Genomic DNA, 19113 nt, shown 5'->3' with positions numbered 1-19113 from the left:
GAGGGGAAGCTTCCCAGTTGCCCCAACAGCCTTTCTAGCAGGCTGATTCTGGGCCACCGCCTGCCTTACCCTGCTCACAGGAAGCCTGCTGTTTCTCTCTCGGCTCCTAAGTATCTCCATATGATATGGCGTGGCTGCTCCGCTGGGTATAAGTCATCGGGACAGAATCAGGAAAGCAGTCCAGTGCTCCTTACCCAGTCTCCAAGAAGGGAAAAAGAGGAAAAAGGAGAATGGATCCCTGATAGTGGGGACTGCTGTGCTTCCAATGCAGGGGGAACAAGTTCTATCACTGGTCAGGGAACTAAGATCCCACCTGCCATGGAGCCAAAAAAAGAAAGGAAAAAAAAGTTCGTGGAAGACACCCCCACACCCCTCCCCCTGGCCACCTACCATCCTCACCCTCTTGTGCCTTCTGCTGGTGGCTACATCCAGCCTGGGACCCATTCTTAGATGACCTGGGGGGCTTCAAAGACAGGTTGTTTCAATTGTATGCTGATTCTTGTTTTAAATTTCATGTAGAAGAATTCTTCACCCTTAGCCTTCTGGATCATGACTCCGGCAAGGAGAACTAGTACAGCTTGGTCTCCAAGGTGGAAGGAAGGCATCACTTTAGTGATGAAAGACTGGCTGCTGAGATTGAAGCCAATAAACATGTCATGAACTGTCCTCCTCAGGGAGAGGCAGGAGCATTCAGAGCGAGAAGACAGAGTATGGTAGGATTCATTCTTCCCTCTGGACCAGAGGAGTTTAAGCCCCAGGGTGTTTAAACCCCAAGTGCTCTGTAGCACATCTGCCTGGCTGCGCAGAAACAACATTAGGAATTTCAGTTTAGTGAGGACCAATGCTATGCCTTGCACAGAGAGAACTACTTTAAATGTATTATGTAGAACTCACGAAGGACTCTGAGAAGTTGGCATTTGTTGTCACCATTTTTCCAATGAGGAAATTGAAGCCCATCTTGTCCAGAATCTCCCAGCTGGGAGAGCAAGTCTCCAAATCTAGTTATAGTAAATTACAATCTTTGCTTATTCTAGTCCTCTATCTAAAGATAGTCCAAAGGGAGAGGTGCTCATGTTTACGTTTGTATTTCTCTTAATAGTATTTGAGTGCTTGCTTTTCATTTCTTCGTTTCTTTGTTGCTTTAGTTCGGTAAATATTTTTGGAGAGCCCCTGAAATTCTCATTAGTCCTGTGTGGATCCTTCTCACTACCATCCTAAGGAGCAGGACTGTCCTGTGGGAATCACTGCCGTTGCTTTCTTATTTTGCACATGGCAGACATCACAAGTCAATCATGAGTGTTCTCTAGTGAGACCAGAGCATATTTAGAATTCTTGCCAATACAGGCAACCAAAACAATTTGATTGGAGTTGAAGCAAGGCAAAACCTATAGTCTTGGCCATAGAGCCTCCTTAGATGTCCATCTTGTGGGGAATCTGAATGTGGAAGATGGGGGACCAAACTTAAAGAAGCTGAGGGCTGCCCCGGCATCTTTAACCCAAGAATCTGGCACAAAGACACTTGGTACCAACCCACCTTCTATGAGATGGCTTTTGCCTTCTGTATCACCATCCCTTCTTAAAGAAGCTCAGCTTAGGTCAGTGTGTGTTCCAGTATCCTTCCTCCTGTCTTCTCGGTTTGAGCATTTCAGCCCCTCATTCCAAAAACAGGGTCCTAGAAGCCAGCCTCATCTTTGCTGTGTCCCAGGTTGTTGGGTGTCCTTGAGCAAATTCCCTTGTTGCCTTAGGTTAAGGAGTAACAAACATGATGGAAAAAAAGATCATGAGGCCTGTCATCCATGGGAACGGGTGTTACTTTGTGGAGCCAAAGCGTGTCCATGCAGCAGCAGAATCTAGCAGTTCCCTGTGACGTGTGCACATATTGGGCTTTGGACTCTACAGTGGAAAGGAGTATGAGGCGTAAAGAAATCACTTTTCCTTAGCATCTCCAGAGTGCCAGACACTCTGTGTATGCCAAACCCTTCATTTTCATAAGGCTGGGAAGTAGACATTGTCTTATGTCATCAATTCCAGGACCGATTTATTCCACATTTTCACATTTCTGAAATGAGGATGAATCTTAACAGTTAATGTATGTATTTTTTCTTTTGCTTCAAATTTTAATTTACTTCAAAATTTGAGAATAAATGCTGCATCTTATGGGGCTTCCCAAGTGGCTCAGTGGTAAAGAATCTGCCTGCCAATGCAGGAGACATGGCAATGTTCGATCCCTGAATCAGAAAGATTTCCCTGGAGAAGGAAATAGCAATCCACTCCAGGTTTCTTGCCTGGAAAATCCCATCGACAGAGGAGCCTGGTGGGCTACAGTTCATGGGGTCTCAAAGTTGGGCATGACTGAGCCACTGAGCATGAATGCATGCTGCGTCTTGCAACTAGTGACTTCTACCAAATACAAAGTTGTTCCCATTTAGAAGATAGAAAAGCAAAGGCTTAGAAAAGCTGGGAATGTGCACTTGAATCCCACCTTCCTAACTTCAGAGCCACATCCTTGAGAAGGCTCAGTAGGGGCCATGATTATCTAAGCCCGTCCCAGGGCAGCACATACATTATGCAAACCTATTGCCTCTCACCCACCCCTTCCAGGAAATGTGGTCTTTGGTGAGCCCATCACTGCCAGCCTGGGCACGGATGGGACCCATTACTGGAGCAAGAACTGGGCCAAGGCAGCTGCGTTTGTGACATCCCCACCTCTGAGTCCTGACCCGACCACTCCAGACTACATCAACTCCTTGCTGGCCAGGTTGGTGCAGAATGACAAGCAGTGGGTGTTGCATGGAGACATCTTGGGGCCAGTGGAATGAGAACCAGGGCCGCCCATCCATCAGCTAGACTAGAGTCTCCTGTGAGAAAAGCATATCGGGAATTCCCCTGCAGTACTGAGCACAGACAATGGGCTCTCCACCATTGTATTTTAAAAGATATTCCAGTAATCACTTTAGTAATGGTAACAGCAGTTAATACATATTGTATGCCAAGCCCTAGGGTGAGATTACACATGTGATCTCATTGTTCCTTACAACAAACATCACCCTGAGTGAGGAGCTATCATCACTATTTTACAGGTTGAGCAATTGAAAGTCCCGGAGACAAAAAATCACTTCCCTAGTTTTAACAGCTGGTCATGATGACCACCGAACCCAAATTATCGGGAGACGCATTTGCTGCTGCCCTCTGTGGATAAGTCCCATCACTCGTCTGGGTCCCTTTTATACTGTTACATAAGAAGTGATCTAATCCACTCCCCTCATTTTCCAGATGGAGTAACTGAGTCCCAGGGAGGGTGAGAAATCACCCAAGTTCACAGTTGGCAAGAGGGAGGGGAAGGATTCCAAACTCAGTGTACAGAGCTCCACATCCTTACCCTAGACCCTTGTTTCTGGGCCCTTGGGGTGCCTCTAGTCTCCTTGTTCACATGGAACTTTTTTCTCGGCCAGTGGAGACCTGCAGCTCTCCGGGAGTGCCCACTGCACCTTCAGCACTGCCCAGAAAGCCATCGGGAAGGACAATTTCACAGCCATTCCCGAGGGCACCAATGGTGTGGAGGAGCGCATGTCTGTCATCTGGGACAAGGCTGTGGTAAGGATGGAGGTCATAGTGGGGCAGCTGAGGCCAGATCGGAGTGTCCTGCTCCTTGTTCCTCTTCACCCCTGGGGGCGCTGGGCATGCAGATGAGGCCTCATACCTGCCCAGGGATCTCTGGAACCAGGTGGTTTGTGAATGTCCCTTCTAGAGTGATGAATCCTGAGGGCTGGGTTCTGAGGAGGCCTCCTAGATTGTGAAGGACTACGAATCAGGAGGTACTAGTGGTAAAGAATCCACCTGTCAACACAGGAGACATAAGAGATACGGGTTCAATCCCTCGGTTGGGAAGATCCCCTGGAGAACAGCATGGCAACCCACTCCAGTATTCTCACCTGGAGAATCCCATGGACAGAGGAGCCTGGCGAGCTACAGTCCATAGGGTAGTAAAGAATCAGAGATGACTAAAGCAACTTAGCATGCATGCACACGAACCAGAAATACATCCTTCATCTAATGGTACAAATAAAGGATTGGCTGTAATCCTTTGACATGATAGGCGAGGGGTCTATGACCAAGACTCAAGTCATTTGCTCACCAAGGACGCCCTGTACTGGGCTGTGTGGTCATCCAGACTGTACAAGTAATTGTCAAAGTTTTCTGGCAAAGTGGTGTGGTTTTACTTTCCTTGTTAACATCACAGAAGCTGACAAAAAACATAGCCACGCAAATGAAGTCACTTCCTAAGATTTGACTAACCTTTATAAAACTCATTATTAAGTTGATCACTTCCCTCTGTTTTATTTTAAAAATCCTTGACACTCATTTCAGAGCCAAATAAAATACACATCTACACCATGTAATCCAAGTTTCCTTTTTTTTTCTCTTGGTTCCCAGGAAGGTCGAAACTAGATTTTAAACTAAATTCTTCTTTCTTTACACAAGCTTTCTGTTTTGAGAAGGGGGAAAGTATAAATATTTTTGTCTCTTCTCACATAAACTAGGTTTTTTTCATCTATTCTTACATTGTTATGTATTTATGAGTGTATGTGTATATATATTTATTTTGGCACTATCTGAAACTGCTAAAAGGTTATACATATCTTAAAATTACTAACATGATACCTGCTGAATAAGGAACACTTGGAAACCACAGAAAAGTCCACACATAAAACAAAAATCACTCAGAATTCCACACTCCAGGGATAACCATTGTTTTCATTTGGGCAAGGTTCTTCCATATTTATTGGGTGCCTATGCAAATAGAAATATCTAAAATATGGGCTCACAGTTACATTTGCTTTTACTTTGAAATCTCTATAATCCCTTTTGGAGTTAGAAGGGATAAATAAGTAAGTAAATGTATGTACATATCAGAAAAAACATGCATGCTTCCAGAGAAGTAAATTCCATCCTAGGCCAAGCATTTGTCCATTTTGTCTGGGTGATCGTGACAGCCCACCTGATTCTGTAGTTCACTGGGTGGACTTCTGTGCTCACCACTTCTGAAGCCCCTCTTTGTATTTCTGGGCCTAAGTCCACCCAGTGAGCTACAGAATCATCAGAAGGACTGATGTTGAAGCTGAAACTCCGATACTTTGGCCACCTGATGTGAAGAGCTGACTCATTTGAAAAGACCCTGATGCTGGGAAAGATTGAGGGCAGGAGGAGAAGGGGATGACAGAGGATGAGATGGTTAGATGGCATCACTGACTCAATGGACATGAGTTTGGGTGGACTCCAGGAGTTAGTGATAGACAGGGAGGCCTGGCATGCTGCAGTCCTTGGGGTCGCAAAGAGTTGGACACGACCGAGTGACTAAACTGAACTGAAGTGTAGTCACCCTGCTCTGAACTCAGAAGCCCTGGAGGGACCATTTTGTGTGTGTGTCTTTTTACAGGCCACGGGGAAAATGGATGAAAACCAGTTTGTGGCCGTGACAAGCACAAATGCTGCCAAGATCTTCAATCTGTATCCTCGTAAGGGAAGAATATCCGTGGGCTCTGACAGCGACCTGGTAATATGGGATCCAGATGCTGTCAAGATTGTCTCTGCCAAGAACCACCAGTCGGTATGGCCTGAGCGGGTGGACGTGGAGCAGAGTGGGGAACCTGGGTGGGGAACAGGAACAGGAGAGATGTGAGTTTGTGGTGAGCCAGGGTAATTGGGTGAGGATGTGTTGCAATAACCAATCACCCTGAATTCCCAGGGATATAAAACCTCTGCAGTTTATTTCTCACTCCTGCTTTGCAAAATGGGTGGGCAGGGAAGAGGGGCTCTGCCCATCACAGTCACTCAGGGCAGGGGTCTGTATAGGCACCCTCTCTACCTGTGCTATATGACTGCTGAGCCCGGGGATCAGGACGAGGCCCTGAAAGCTTTCCCAGGACGTCACTTCCTCTCCTCCCACACTGGCCAAAGCCAGGCCTGTGGGCATACCTCACTCCAGGAGGGCCAGCAGTGTAACAATACCTGGTGCCCAGAAGGAGAAAGAACAGGAAAAAATTAGTCAACAGCTCTGATAACTTCCTCATGAGGAATTTCACGTGAAAGATAATAGTTAAAGCCTAGTACCCTTGTGGCTCAGTGGAGGAAGAATCCTCTTGCAATGCAGAAGATGTGGGTTTGATCCCTGGGTCGGAAAGATTCCCTTGGAGCAGGAAATGGCAACCCATTCCAGTATTCTTGCCTGGAGAATCCCATGGACAGAGAAGCCTGGTGGACTACAGTCCATGGGGTAGCAAGAGACAGACATGACATACCACCACCACCACCACACAGAATGGGGCATAAAAATATTTGTTAGGAAAATGTATTTTCAAGCACTTATGTTTCAGGCACTGTGTTTTTAATTTGTTGAATTTTTGTAACACTCTTCTCCAGGTGGAACTCTTATTATCCCCACTTTATAGGTAAGGAAGGAGAGATGCAGAGAGATTAAATAATGCAGCAAGTAAATGTGAAGCTGGGATTCAAACCCAGATAACTTGACTCCAAACTGATATCCTTAACTACTTTGCAACAGTGCCTTGCACTTACTGAATAAATGAGGAAGGTAGGGGAAAAGCCCATTTTGGGTGGTAGTGAGCTTTGCTTAAACATTGTGTCAAATCACATTATTGAATTTTGAGCTAGTGGGGACATAAGGATTGTATAACCCATCCACCCAGTACAAGACAGCACCATCACTGTCAGTTACTCACCTTCTCTTTGAACACTGCCAGTGACAAAAATTTACTTCCATGTGAGAACCCTACAAAAGATTGGATGCTTCTCTTCACCAGGAAGCCCACTCTTAGCAAGCATCTGTCTCCCGAGGTCTCTGCCCACTGAAAGGGTGCAGACAGTCTGTAAGCTGTTCCCAGCTTACCTGTTGAATCAGTTCTTGGTGATGCTAAAGGCGAGATCCCAAGCCCAGGAGAACTGTGTTTCTCTTTGTCTCCTCGCTATACCCATAACCAAGGATTTGCCCCCCGCCCCTATCTCTAGGCTGCAGAGTACAACATCTTTGAAGGCATGGAGCTGCGCGGGGCTCCTCTGGTGGTCATCTGCCAGGGCAAGATCATGCTGGAAGATGGCAACCTGCATGTGACCCAGGGGGCTGGCCGCTTCATCCCCTGCAGCCCCTTCTCGGACTACGTCTACAAGCGCATTAAAGCGCGGAGGAAGGTGAGAAGCAGGTGGAGCCCAGAGAGGGGGAAAGGGCTCCGTGACCCATTCAGCCCAGGTGTAGGAACCACTAGATGGGGAGGGGTCTGTGTGCTCTAGATCCTCCCAAAGGGATTCACAGCAAGGATCTCTTCCCAAAGGACAATTGCACAGATGTAATGGACTAAAATCCATTTTATAAAAGGGGGTTTCAAAACCCTTCTTAGCTAAAGAAAGCTTGTTTCCAATGATTTCTCCTCACCTTTAGAGTGCTTTTTCTCAAAGTAGTATTGAACTTTTTGAATAATTCAAAATAAAATCTGCATATATTTTTAAGAAATAATTTACTCTTTAAGGCTTACAACAAGAACCAGCAGACCACGCCCACCCCTCTTTGTCCCATCCTGTGTCTGCCTGGTGTTGAACCATCCATGGGGCAAATGTTTATAACTCTTTTAGCAAGTTCTGTGGTTCAAACAAAATCTTACTTATGCCCCTGATTTCACAAATAGGTAGGCAGATGCACACACACTCACGTGTACATGTTTATGTATATGTCTACCTACCCCCCCCCACCTCCCTACACATTACAGACAGGATAGCTCTGGTTAATGGAGGGGGGAGGCCCAGAACTCTGTTCGGCTCCCTCTCCTATCCCTGCACCATCCTCCAGGTCATCTTCCTGTAGGGAAGCCTTAGGGCTCCTCAAAGCAGGGTTTGACCAGCTCTGGGATTGTGGAATTTGAGCCCTACCTAGTCCTGACGACATTGACCTTGCCTCGTAAAAGGGATAAAGTCACCTGTGCACACCGGGGTGGTGGGGGAGGAGGAGTCAGGGCATGCACTTCGGAAATCAGTGTGGGCCAGGCCGGAGCCATGCTCACTTCAGTGCCTGGACCCATGCGGGGGAGGAGGAGGCAGGGCGTGCACTTTGGAAATCATTGTGGGCCAGGCCGGAGCCATGCTCACTTCAGTGCCTGGACCCACGCAGGGGTCTTCGACCTACCTGCAGAGCACATGGCCTGGGAAACAGGCTCTGGGAGGGAGGTGAGGTACTGCTTTCAGGTTCACCCCTTGTGATGGCATAAACAAAGCAGGACAGGACAGAGGGATGCTGGAATGCAGTTATAACCAAGGCCTCAGCTGGACTGGTCTTTGGAAGGGGTCTGGGCCTTATAACCACTCCCTTTGCTCCCTCACCCTCCCACCCTGGTGCCAGGCAGAGTGTGAGGCTTTGGGCCAGGTGGCTTTCTTCATCTGAGGGCAGTTCTTGGGTGCAAGTCCAGTGAGACCTTCCTGTTGTCAGCACTGGTGACAGGAAATGAGTGCCCTTCATGATATCATTAGAGAGAACCTCTCAGAAACTCAGTATGTCAGTGTCCCGCCCAACTCCTAGACGCCAGTGAGTACAGTAAGCGGTACTGTTACATCTAGCCTCGTGTGGATGTTTGCAGCACCGGGGCCTCCCCATCTCATGAGGCCGCTGGCCAGCCTTGTCTGTGAGAACTGATTTCTTTTTTTTCCTGTTTTTGTTTTCACATGTAATGTTTTATTGGAAGGTGAACCGATAATCCAACCAGTTATAAAAGCAAAAGCAGAGGATTCTAGAATTACAATGGAGATATAAGCATATATTGAAATAAATTATTCAGAATTCTGAGAAGCTAGCTACTTTTGTGCAGATAGCCCCAGCGTGATCTTAGTTGTCCAGTTATTTAGCTCAGATTTGGGGAGTTCCTTCTAATTTCAGACACAGTGTTACTGAGGCAGTCATTGAGTAGAAGCCAGAGAGAATCCATTTTGTCCAGAGCCCCACTGGTGGCAGCAGCTTTATCCGTAGCCTCCATAGGAACCTGCTGGGCTCAAGGCTGCCTCCCTGAAGCCAACACGCAGCACAGTTCTGTCCCAGGCACCTGCAGAGAATGAGCTGAACCCACCCCTGAGCATCTCTGTGTTCCCAAAGTCATCTGCCCTTCATTCTAAATATCCCTGCCGTCTTCCACTGTTCATTCATGACAGTGCTCTAGGTCCCTTTCCCATCCTTCTCTCCTTACTGGTGATCATTTGAAGGTAGGTAGCATGGAGTAGGGAGAAGGCAATGGCAACCTGCTCCAGTACTCTAGCCTGGAAGATCCCATGGACGGAGGAGCCTCATAGGCTGCAGTCCATGGGGTTGCTAAGACTGAGCGACTTCACTTTCACTTTTACTTTCATGCATTGGAGAAGGAAATGGCAACCCACTCCAGTGTTCTTGCCTGGAGAATCCCAGGGACGGCAGAGCCTGGTGGGCTGCCGTCTATGGGGTCGCACAGAGTTGGACACGACTGAAGCGACTTAGCAGCAGCAGCAGCAGCAGCAGCATGGAGTAGAATTCCACACTCCAGTTCTGGCCTAACAGAAAAGAGAAGGACACTCAAATGTCCTATATGTCAGCTTTGTATTTCCATGAAGGTGACTTTGCCTCTGGACCCCAAGAAATGTTGATGAAATACAGTTATTGGTCAAGGTTTTGAAGGAGTACAGATGTAGTCATCCTCTTACTGGAATCCTGAGCATCTGCAAGTTTGATGAGCTTTGCCTCTGCGCCTGCACCTGAGTCGCTGACAGGAGAGGGACAGCTCTGTGTGACTCCTCTGGAGTCTTACAACGGGCCGTCCTGCGCTGTCAGGCGCTCTGGTGGTCTGTCCTCGTTGCCTCACCTCTGGCCAATGATAAGAAATAGGTGAAGGCGGCATGCTGGCTGTTTTGCTGCCTTGGATGGTCGTGCAGTGTTTGTGTAACAGACTGTGAGCCCCTTTGGGGGAGGCACTCTGAGCCCTGGTCACACTGTGCCTGGCACAGAGCCTGCAGTTGGGTGATGTTGTTGGTGGCCTCCACGGTCCTAGGGCAGCTGCACAGCCATAGCCAGAGGCCAGTGGGTCAGACCCCCTGAGTGAGGACACTCATCTGGAGCTGCCGGTTCTGATCTGTGCTGAGGAGCATGAGGATGAAGCTCCCACGGGGACACATCCCTGCCAGCAAGGACCTCGTCTCAAACTGCTGCCCTTCCCACCCGCTCTGCTCCGCCACCCAGGTGGTTCTTCTGTTCAGTAATGTTCGCACTGTCGGTTTCCTCTGCTGAGAATGCTGCCATCCAGGCCGCCACTCTGCCTCCCCAGCCTCCTCCCTCTGAGGTCCCCACAAGCACCTTTGAACCTGTACCTAGAAGCTCATCTATTTAGAAAGGCCTTCACCCACAACACCCACTTCCTTTTATCCTGCCTCTCTTTTCCTTAAAATAACTTTTTAATTTCTCCCCAGTTTCATTATCATTGACATGCAGCACAAACATAAGTTCGAGGTGTACAGCATAATGATTTGACTTACATGGGATGCAATAAGTTTCGTGAACACCATCATCTCATATAGATACAAAGGAATAGAAAAACCATTTTCCTTGTGATGAGAACTCTTAGGATTTACATTCTTAACAACTCTGATTTTTAATGGACAGCAGTGTTAAATACCTTTATCATGTACATTGCATCCCTAGGATTGAAAAATAATATGATTTATTTTCTAGCTCTCACTACACACACTTGATTCAGTGCCTCATCTGTGCTGCCTGGAACAGACCCTTCGCTGTTGAGGGACTAAAGGGTGCCTTCTGTCTCTGCTGCAGATGGCGGACCTGCACGCCGTGCCCAGGGGCATGTACGACGGGCCGGTGTTCGACCTGACCACCACGCCCAAGGCGGGCACCCCCGCCGGCTCCACCCGGGGCTCACCCACTCGGCCCAACCCGCCAGTGAGGAACCTGCATCAGTCCGGATTTAGCCTGTCAGGTGAGTCGGGACAAGTTGATGGTTTGCTGAGCCAGAGAGAAGCCCTGGCGGGAAAGGAAGCCAAGGCTCAGCCAGATAGAACATCAGGATTAAAAGATGACCAGTTCTGCTTAGAGATCACACCTGCTGGGGGTGGGGTGAGGGCGGGATGGTTTCCTAATGAACTGGGTATGATTTTCTGCCTTAGATTAGGTGAGCTCTGCAGTATATTTTGTTTTCATTGCCCAGGTTAATAGATAATTTTTATGCTCAAATTGCAATAGCTTCTTCCAGCCTAGGATTTTACTTATCTTCTCCCTTTCCTTGTCATAATAATAATGCTAGCAACAGCTACCACTAACTGAACATTTACCATGGCTTAGCTATATCATGAATCTTTACGAACTCTCTGATATTCTTAGAAAATGTTCAGCTGCTCCATAACCAGTAGTGTAGATAGCCAATAAGTGTAGATTTGCATCTCTCTGATGAAAGCTTTCAAGTGAGGGGAGTGAGATAAGAAGAAGAGAAAGACACATGTAAAGGGACAATAATTGTGTGGGGAAGAAGTGGGAGAAATGGGAAAACAGGGAGGAAAAGATACAAGGGGGGCAGAGGGGAGGAAGACGGAGGAAAAATGCTAAAACTTGAGGTGACAGTATCAGAGATCACATATGGTAGTTGCCTGAAATTTTTCACTGTTTTTGCCGTTTTTCATTGCTCCCTGACTACTGTCATGCCTAAGCTCTTTTTTTTTTTTTTTTGGCTCCTTTCAGAAAAGGAGTGCTTATCAGTGTTTCATTTTAGCTGTATCCCCAGGTCAGACCATCACCACTCCAAATTGTGAGACCCTCACAGGCAAGTTGCCTGACCCCTCATAGCCTCAGTCACCTCCTCTGTAAAATGGGATAATAACAGTACCTCCCTCCAGGATGGTGATGAGGACTGAATGAGATGATCTGAGAAGCACTTCAGAGTTGCTTATCACAGTGCACATGAGCAGCTGTTTTTCATATTAATCCCATTGTTTTTTCTACTGTTATTGTTAGGATGCAGAGGGTCCGATGAAATCCAGTAAGAATCTGGCTTCTCCTCCAAAGGGTTGTTTTCAGGAGAGTGGGTACGGAAAGTCTGGACTACCTGATAGACAGAAATGGAAGTTTCTTGGGAGATGAGGAGGGCATTTAATATCTTACGCTCTTCAAATTAATCTATTTTCTCTCTTGTCCGCACCCCCACCTCCCTTTTTATTCCCTGGGAACTTATTGTCACCTGCAGGCACCCAAGTGGATGAGGGGGTCCGCTCGGCCAGCAAGCGCATCGTAGCGCCCCCTGGAGGGCGTTCTAACATCACATCCCTGAGTTAAGCGACCCCTCCCCCAAAGAGAGGGGCAGAAGCAAGAAGAGATTCTTTTGAAGCCAAAATGGTACACCAATATTTAAGAAGGAAAGCGAATCCAAACAGTTTCGATCTAAAGAATCAATAAGCCTCAAGCCTTATGTTTCTCCAATGTTAACGCTCGCTTGCCTAGCTTTACGAATATTGCTTTGATTTCTGTTGATGCATAGCCTGGATTTGTTTGACGCCCCTCCCCCATTTACATGCATGCAATCAGGCCACTAAGGCAAAGCGTCTGCTATATAGTGTTGAGAGCGTGTGTAGTGCTGCATCTTACGACAAGGGGACAGACAAGCGGGGACGGCAGGAAAATGAACAAAAGGGATGCCGGTTATTTGGGGTGAGTGGGTGGTGGGAACCCAGAGCAAGGCTGAGGGCTCAGAGGGGCTGGGGTAGGGTGTGGACCGGGGAGGCGGGTGGGTGAGCATAGGGGGTCTTGTGTATTGTGTTGATGAAGTATGTTAATTTCCACGAAAGATGGCCGCTCGGGGCAGCCGGTACTCCACCACCGGCCCTTGGGGTCCGCAGACAAGGAAGACGATCTTCGGGTTTGGGACTCTGTCATGTCCTCTCCTAGTAGATTTTATCCCTTGCAACATTTATTAAAACACCAGAACCCACCATTGCTTCCACGTTTTTGGTCATGCAAGTGTTTGGTCGGGCCTCTTTCTCAATGTTGCTTTCAAATTCTTCTCTTTCCTGGGTTGGGAACTAAGAGGAGAGAGAAGCAATGACCTTTCTCTTCCTCTTGCCCTCCCTCTTTGGTGCTCTTAAAAGGCAGCAGCTGGGAGCACAGCACGGGCCCTGGGGGGAGGGCGGCCACATTTAAGTAACACCTCCCTCTAAACACCTGGTGATCACCTCTCAAGCTCATTGCAAATGGAGACAAGCAGGTGGCTTCTCAAGTTAGGACTGGAGCTGAGATGGACTTCTCTTGCCAGGGGTGAGTGATTCTCTTGCTCTCCTAAGATCCAGGCACATCTTTGATTGAATATGATTTTTTTGGTTATTGTTGGAAATTTGTTTTCTTATGTGTTCCCTAACTTTTATTACTAATAAGAGAATCTTGGCTCATACGGGAGGCAGCAGGGTTGTGAGAAAGGCAGTCTGAAGCAAAAGGAACACGTTCTGTTGCCGCGGTTCTGTTCATCAATTCTGAACCATCTTGTGCCCTTTCCCTTAGCATATCCTGTGGGGGAACTTTTTGTTTCAATATCAGAGTCTTCCAGTGAGTGGAAGTGACGTGACACGTAAAAGAAATTAGCATAGTGTTAGCATCTGCCTTGTCGGTCAGACGTGAATGTCCAATTCCCTATCGTTCCGCTTCTGAAAATTCAGTTTTGGAGCAAGTTCTGTGATCCCGCCGAGGTCCGTATTACAGGGGAAACATATTCAACCCGGTATCAGACTTTGGTGCTCAGGGGATCCAGCTGGTAGGTCCTGCAACCCCGTGAACTAAGTGCTTTGAAGAAAAGAGCAAACGCTTTTCAGGTGCTTAGGAGAAGCCATTATCTCTGCAGGTTTTAGTAAGTTGAAGACCAGAGAAAGCGGGGTACATGGCAAAAAAGGAGTTTGGAAATAGCCAAGAAAGAGGATTTCCCTAGCAATGTACTTTTCTGTTCTAATCGTGAAAAAGATATTTCCTTTCATAAAAGGAGTCTTGCTGTTTTTAAGGCTTTTTCATGGTGCCTTTATCTTAAGAGAAACTTAAGCGAAGGGGAGGATGCAGCTCTTGATTTATATACTCAGAGATTTGGAGGCCTTTGGTAGAACTCAGAAGGACAGTTTTGCAGACAGGGAGCTAGTCAGATCAGAGGCTTTCATATATACCTCATTGGCTGGGCTGTGCTTTAAGGTACATTGCAGTACCAGCCACAACCACCAGATGGAGGAAAAGACACATAAATGACTAGTCCAAGCATCCTCTTGTGTGCTGTCCTCTGCTCTTACCTAATCCCTGAGTCCAGCTCAGCCTCCCCACGACCTCTCTGTGCTTTGAAAAATAAATCTTTCATGGCCAAATTGGCTGCACTTAGGACTTCTGAATGAAACACTGAGCCAGAACTTTATATTCTGCACAAGTTTTTGGTTTTTTTGTTTGTTTGTTTGTTTGCTGAAGGAACAACCCCTATATGCATTCATGATGGGCAACTTAACTGAGGAAGTCTCCCTGTCTTCATTTACTATTAGTAACTTTCCAAGCACAGAAATTTCTGAGAATTCCAAGAAAACTCCCAGTATATGGTTGACGTTGAGTTCTGGTTCCTCGTTACTGAAGTTAAAATTTGTATTCGAATGTGCCCTGTTCCATGAGACCCATCAAAGAGCCCTGTCCAAAGGGTTTAGGAAGAGAACATGGCGGTGAGCCACAGCCCTCTCAGAATTCCCTGGCATCTCATCTGAGGGTGGGAGGGTATGCTGGGTCTTCCGTCTCCTCCAAGCTTTCTTTGGCTGTCTCATCTCTTGGCCTGGCCCCTCTCTAAGAGGGGATGGCAAATATCTGGGCTTCTCTCTGGGATGGCCGCCATCTTTGGTAATTGAGAAGGTATTAGATAAATCAGCTACCCCACCTAGAGATATTTCCTCTAAGTTTTCTAAAGAGAGCAGGGCTGTAGTTATCCCAAAAGTGCGTTTCTTCAAAGTCCAGTCATCCTCTGGCCTTTTCCTTTGTGACTCCACACAGAGAGTCATGTTCTGCCCCAAAGGCATCCATCCCAAGCCTGGACTTGGGCTCCCCCGTGAGAAATCTCCCTAACAGCTTCTTGCCCCAGGCTTCCCAGACCTCCTCCCCTGGAACCTCCAGCTCCAGTCCCAGCGTACATGTGGGCTGTCCCAGGCAGCCAGCATCCCTTGTAAGTTCCCTCTTTGGAAATGGTGTGTGGGTGTTCAGTTCTGTGTCTGGTGACTATAAACAGACAGTGACTCTCCCTGTGACCTGTGGTAGCTGTGAAGCAGCTCTGGAACGCCGAGAGCTGTTTGCTTTGAACCGTGAAGAAAACTGTGTTTTGAGTTTAGCTGAGATTAAGGAAAAAACAAAGTTCATCAAGTGACTGTTAATGTAAACCTGGTTATTAAAATAACTCTGAACTCACAGCCATCGTTGTCCAGCCTTCTTCCATGTGTGTTGTTCCTGTCCACCTGAAGTGTGACAACTGCCTAAGGTAACTGACGCGGTTAGTAAGAGAGACATGTCTGATGTAAACCATTACCCTGAGAAAATCTGAAGTTTCTCTTTTCAGTTGCACATGAGTTTTTGTTCTGGCCACAGAGTTAAATGACCGTTATTGAAACGTTGGGGAATAACTAAATTTTTTAATGGGTCATCAAATTCAGCAATAATATAAAGGCATTGCCAACTGGGATAAATCTAGTTGAGTTCCAAACAGATCCTGAAAGGTTTGTTTTATTCTGTTTTGTTCTTTTGTCATTCCCTTAAAGCAATTCCTCTACTTCTAAAAGCCTGGACTTTGAGGAAAACTAAGCATGTGCCAAAGTATATTCTTTTGCAGACTGTTCCTAAGGAATCTAATGTGTATATTATAATAATTGGAGAGATTTAAAGCAAATGTTGTCAAGTTAAAGGCTCAGAAATTTTATATATTTCAAAGTTATTGAACTCATGGTTCTGAACCCTTCTGTATCACATTGCATTCCACCAAACCTGTTACACTAAACCCCTTTTTGGGGAACAGTCCTGGATCCAATTAGAACTTATGTAGGACATTTTTAATTGCAAATGTTAGACGCCTATTAAGAAAACTTTTTGAAAAAGATTTTTTAAAGTCTAGTGTAACTGAAAACTTCAGGGATAGATTTGGGTAGACTGAAGCATAGCTGCATCTAGAACATTGTTTCTCTCCATCTCTTAGCCCTGTTTGCCTTTAGGAAGTGCTTCATTCTTAGGAAAGCTCATTCCACTTGGGAGCAAAATTGGCCATCAGCACCACCAAGTTTTCACTTTACTTGATTAGCGATTTCTGGGTGCAAGAGCGGGGTAGAGAGGCTTCTTGGATAGTTCCTGGCCAAGGAGGCTGGTTTTGATTGTTCCGGCTCGGTCACATACTCCACTGTAGTCGCCACTGTGTGTGAGATCCCGGGATTGGCTACACCTGCTAACACACTGGCTCCGGAGCCATCTGAACCACGTGGACTCGCAATAACTCGAAGAAAATCAGTCTGTGATTCCAGAAGAGGAGGGCATGGAGTCTAGGAAAAAAAAGGATACAGCCACAGCACCATTCTCAAGCTACAGGGCACAGTATCTGTGTTTAGATTGGGGTAGGTGGGGCAGGGGATCAGGGAATGATAGTTTCTGGTGAATTTTGTGTGTGATGAACACCCCTGACCTGGTTTGGCAGAGCAGTGTTTTCAGTACTGGAGCTCAGATTGATGATAACTTTTAACACAGAAGCTCAGAAACTACATCAGAAGTTCCTCTGTGCATATAAGGAGTTATTTCAGTGTGACGTGCAAGGCTTCATGATTAACAAGCTTTTGCCCACAATCCTGTTTTGTGGGTTGAACTCAAGACGGGTGAAACACCTCTCCCTGCTCATGATCGTGGCAGAATGGAGCTCTCCTTAGGATTAGCCTAGGTGTCAAGAGCAGGGTTAGTGCTTAAAATGAACTCAGCCTGCAGGGCTCTAAAAGGGATGAAGCAGTTTTTTTTTTTTTTTTTTTTAAGTTAGTGCATTTCACACGTTGACTTTCACACCTCTGCAGGCTAGAGCTGTTAGGGCTGAGTCACATCAACCAGGTGGGGAATGAGAACACTGACTAGGAAAAACAAGGTCCCTTTGGCTTCAAAGAACTTTCTGGTATCAACTTTACTACCATCAGGCTCTCACAAGGAGGAAGGAAATGAGCAGGGCCCACAGCAGCCTGCAGAAATGAGGTTGCATCCTTAAGACAGGCATTCCTGAGAATGGAAAGAGGTCTAGATCCTGCCCTGCGCTCAGCAGACACTGAGAATGTGACAGGATGCTTCCCAAGACCTGGACAACAGAGCCCACAAGACTTAACAAAATCCTGTCCCAGGAACCAGCTAGCCTGTGGCTGCTAGGCTGTTGTGCGTCAGAGAGATGACTGGAAGACCCCTTGGTCCTCGCCAAGGCAGAAGTTGCTTCTAGCTGCAAGAGTTCAGAGCTGTTAGTTACCTTCCTGTCCTGGGTTCTGGGCTTGGAACATCCACCTGCTGCTTGGATGTGTGGAATAGGACAGGACAAAGACATTGATGGGTAGGAAGACAGAGTGCTGAAAAAAATAGGTGCATGAACCGTCCACAGCCTTAAGATCGTAGTGAAAGGAAAAATCCAGAGTCCTGGGCTGTGCTTCCTTAGGTAACTGCAGGAGGGGTCAGGTTCTCAGTTTCTACACTTGTGGATCAGCTGGATTGTGCGCATCTCATAGTTCTAGGACATCATCTCTAACATTCCGTGGTTCTGAAACATCCTCTCTAATACCACCTTGTCTCTGGTGAAGGACATTCCTCACAGCAAGAAATGGAAATGAGAACAAGTGACTTTGAGAACCCACAGCCCTACCCCTTGGGGAAACAATTACACACAAACACACAGCTGACAAAGAAAGGGCAGTGGCTTCCAGTGTACAGAAGACATTTTAATACATACAGACACACTGACAGTATGTATGCTACAGCTCAACAGAAGCACAGATTTCCCAGCAAAGGGCTACCCATTCACAACAGCACAGTTTGTAAACTGGGTTTGGATTTTTAATAGTGTTAAATATCAGATACACTGAGATTGTAAGAAATGGTGATCACAAGCAGAGTCTCTAGGAAACAGGGATTTGTGTCGACAGAATGCAGGGACAACTGGATACTAAAACAGTTCACTCTTTTTCATGCTTTTTCATTGAGCCCTTGAAGAATTATAAGCCTTAGCATTACTAGTTAGCCAAAAGCAGCAGCACTGGCCCCTGCTAGCTGTGTGACCCGCTCTTTCTCCCTAGTTATTTATTCATCCCTCCAGGCTAGAAAAGCTATGATGATATAAAGTCTAGTTGTTTCTGGTTAAAACTCAACTATCAGAAGCAGACTAATTGCCAATTAATTAAATTACCCTCATTAACAGTGTTCTGTGTTCTTTGACATTGATTTCTGCCCTTGCAGTGCCCTCAGGTAAGACCAGTGCTGCCCTTGGGGAATGAGCCATTAGCAAAGCATTTCCTTCCATGGGGTTCAGGTCAAGGACAGGGTCACAGAGCCACCCCACCCACCTGCCTGTGGTCCCTGTGCTTGTGCTGGGGTGGGTGGGCCCCTCTGCAGTGCCAGTGGGTTAGAACCAGGATGCTCCTGGACTTCCAAACCTGCTCAGACTTTTCAGATGTTCCACACAGGTAAGGGAGCTGTCAGGGAAAATAAGATGCCAGCAATGCCAGAGAAAAGGATTTAAGAGTCACCCTGTTTTTTGTATTTTTTTTTTTAATTCTTAGCCCTGAGCCTTGGCTGTCATAAACCTAGATATGTTTCATCCAGTAGGGTAGTCAGTTTTAGCCCAGGTTATGGAATGAAACCCAAGGATCTGATTTCAACAACTAGCAGTCATGGTAAGGACTTAGGAATCTTTCTATATTTGGGGAAACTTTTGTCCTAGCACTCAAAATATCCAGTGGATGTTCTTGGGATTAGTTGTTCTACACTGATAGATGCAATGCCTTTTATTTTCTAACTTGAACTACCTTGTGGCTCTGTAACCTGATGAG

At 46.7% G+C, this 19113-nt stretch overlaps 1 protein-coding gene across 15 annotated transcripts in view; it reads left to right on the top strand.

The window, feature by feature from the left end:
* DPYSL3 (dihydropyrimidinase like 3) overlaps window positions 1-15480 on the top strand; it is a 222413-nt gene extending 206933 nt beyond the window's left edge. For all 15 annotated transcript variants that reach the window (XM_081495646.1, XM_081495648.1, XM_081495650.1 and 12 more), the window contains 6 exons: window positions 2602-2758; window positions 3453-3594; window positions 5438-5608; window positions 7027-7206; window positions 10847-11009; window positions 12267-15480. In XM_081495646.1, the coding sequence (XP_081351772.1) occupies window positions 2602-2758; window positions 3453-3594; window positions 5438-5608; window positions 7027-7206; window positions 10847-11009; window positions 12267-12355 (902 nt within the window). In that variant the 3' untranslated portion in view covers window positions 12356-15480. The remainder of the gene's footprint in view (window positions 1-2601; window positions 2759-3452; window positions 3595-5437; window positions 5609-7026; window positions 7207-10846; window positions 11010-12266) is intronic.
* Window positions 15481-19113: the final 3633 nt, after the last annotated feature.

This window comes from Giraffa tippelskirchi, chromosome 6 (genome assembly GCF_054371585.1).
Source record: "Giraffa tippelskirchi isolate mGirTip1 chromosome 6, T2T-mGirTip1v1.2.pri, whole genome shotgun sequence".
Lineage (NCBI taxonomy): Eukaryota > Metazoa > Chordata > Mammalia > Artiodactyla > Giraffidae > Giraffa > Giraffa tippelskirchi.
Note: the sequence above shows the minus strand (reverse complement) of the source record. Positions and strands in the feature narration are given on the sequence as shown.